The 2120-nt window shown below is 39.7% G+C and overlaps 1 gene segment (V, D, J or C); it reads left to right on the forward strand.

Moving 5' to 3' along the window:
- Positions 1–903: 903 nt before the first annotated feature.
- LOC121138246 lies at positions 904–1435 on the forward strand (the record flags this gene model as incomplete). The annotated part of the segment is given in 2 exon segments: positions 904–952; positions 1155–1435. Coding segments are annotated over 2 exon segments (330 nt in total), but the record flags the coding sequence as incomplete, so codon positions are not given.
- Positions 1436–2120: the final 685 nt, after the last annotated feature.

Below are 2120 nucleotides of genomic sequence, written 5' to 3' on the forward strand. Positions count from 1 at the left end.
GAGAGAGGGTCAGCAGGGAAGAATAGTAGCGTTTTTTTATGCAGCAGGGACATTCAGGACAGTTGTTTTCTAATTGGGGGATCAGGGTTGTTTTTAATGTGCCTTAAATAATAAAACAAGGTGAAGAGTAATCAAAGAAAACAACTGATGTTGACCTCTAACCTATCCACAAATACACATATAAACACTGAGGAGTTCACATACCCCTGCACACAAACACCAACACAAACACAGCATAACATGTACAAAAAGAAATGAATTAATAAATAGACAGATACATGAATAAAACATAGCTAGGCTGTGAGCTAGAGCCATGTTTGTTAAGACACATTTAAAGCTATTTTATTTTAAACAGATCTTTTTAATTACAGAAAACTTAATATTGATGATGAAGGAACAGTGGAGGGCTGTATGAGCTGACACAGAAAATAGATAAATAACATAAACCATTAATTGATTGTTACAGAAAAGTGACTAGTGAAATAACTTTTATTTGCTGAAAATAAGTTGCCATTTTCTGAAAAATGTTCGCATAAACATACTCATACATAAATGTGAACAAATTCTTAAACTTTTATCTGACTATACTATTGCTTGTTTTAATAGTTTACCTAAGAAGAGTCTTTGATTAAGTTATTTCTTTGGAACTAATGTGAATCCACGTGGTGGTAGTATCTTCATAGAGATCCAGATGCTGTTTCTCCCATGGTCTTTTGCATCTGTGTCTGGGGGTGGTTAGTGAGAGAAGGAGGAGAGCTTTGGATGTGGCAGTGAAAACTAGGACCTTCTTTCTAATTGGATAAATAGTTTTCTCTTTTATCCAGTTTACAGCAGAAGAATTTGAACTCCCTAATTCCAGTCCTTTTGTTATGCTTGAATTGTGAATATTCAGTGAAAACAATAATGCATCCCTTAAGAGTTTTGATAGTGGTGCTCTGGCTTCAAGTGAGGGGTGAGTTTGACCATTTCTATGGGAACATGAAAATACATTAAGTGAGGGTGTTGCATTCACATGTTATAGGATGAAGGGGAGAAATACCAATGTTCTCATGCTGCAACAAAAGCAGCTGGGAGGCCCATGGAAAAGCCCTTCTGGGCTGTTAGCATCCATATGCATCCAGTCCTGTTTGTCTGACCTCTGTCTTTCTGCACAGGTGTGAGCAGTCAGCAGAAGGTGCAGCAGAACTCAGAATCCTTCAGTGTCCCTGAGGGTGCCATGGCCTCTCTCACCAGCACTTTCAGCGATCATAATACTGATTACTTCTGGTGGTACAGACAGTATCCTGGGAAAAGCCCCAAGGCTCTGATGACCATCATCTCCAATGGTGAAAAGGAAGAAGGAAGATTCACAATTCACCTCAATAAAGTGAGCCTGCATGTTTCCCTGTACATCAGAGACTCCCAGCCCAGTGACTCAGCTGTCTACCTGTGTGCAGTGAGCACACAGTGTTCTCCAGGCACCTGCAGCCTGCACCTAAACCCACTGGGACCCAGGAAGGTCTTAGATAGAGCACATACCACAGTCTGTTGAAACTCTGTTTCTTTTCTATGTTAAATGGGAAATAAGAGCAAGAGTAGAGAGGGTTTGATTGATTAGGAAAGTAATTGACATTTGGAAAATGGCCAGTCCTAAAGAGAAAGGCACACAATTGGTTTAGATGGAATATTTTCCACTCTTCTCTCACATTGAAGGTTGTACAACAATGTACACACACTTTATGTGCCAATCTGGGTGAGCTGGACTAAATGCACGTGACTATGATAATCTCCATATGCCATATCATAAATACCACCATCACCTCTACAGCACTCTGGCTTGCTTGCTTTTTAAAATCTTTCAATTAAAAGAGTATTTGTTTTCGAATTTTGAAAAACATGTTTATCAACTAGCTGGTTTCTGTAGAACAATTTCATACATATTTACTTTTGGTTGACCCTTCCCCATGTTAATCCCCTCTGCCATCTCCTTATTTCCCATTCTTAAGGAAACCACTTTTCTCCCAGAATCCCCCTTCCACTTCCAGGTCATGTACTTAGTTCCCTTCCACTCATCCTTCTTAATCCGGCCTTTCCCTCTTGTGGGCAGCTGTCTAACTTCCTGACATCTACACACACTTGTA

Source organism: Mesocricetus auratus, unplaced genomic scaffold (assembly GCF_017639785.1).
Source record: "Mesocricetus auratus isolate SY011 unplaced genomic scaffold, BCM_Maur_2.0 contig_6715_pilon_obj, whole genome shotgun sequence".
Taxonomy (NCBI): domain Eukaryota; kingdom Metazoa; phylum Chordata; class Mammalia; order Rodentia; family Cricetidae; genus Mesocricetus; species Mesocricetus auratus.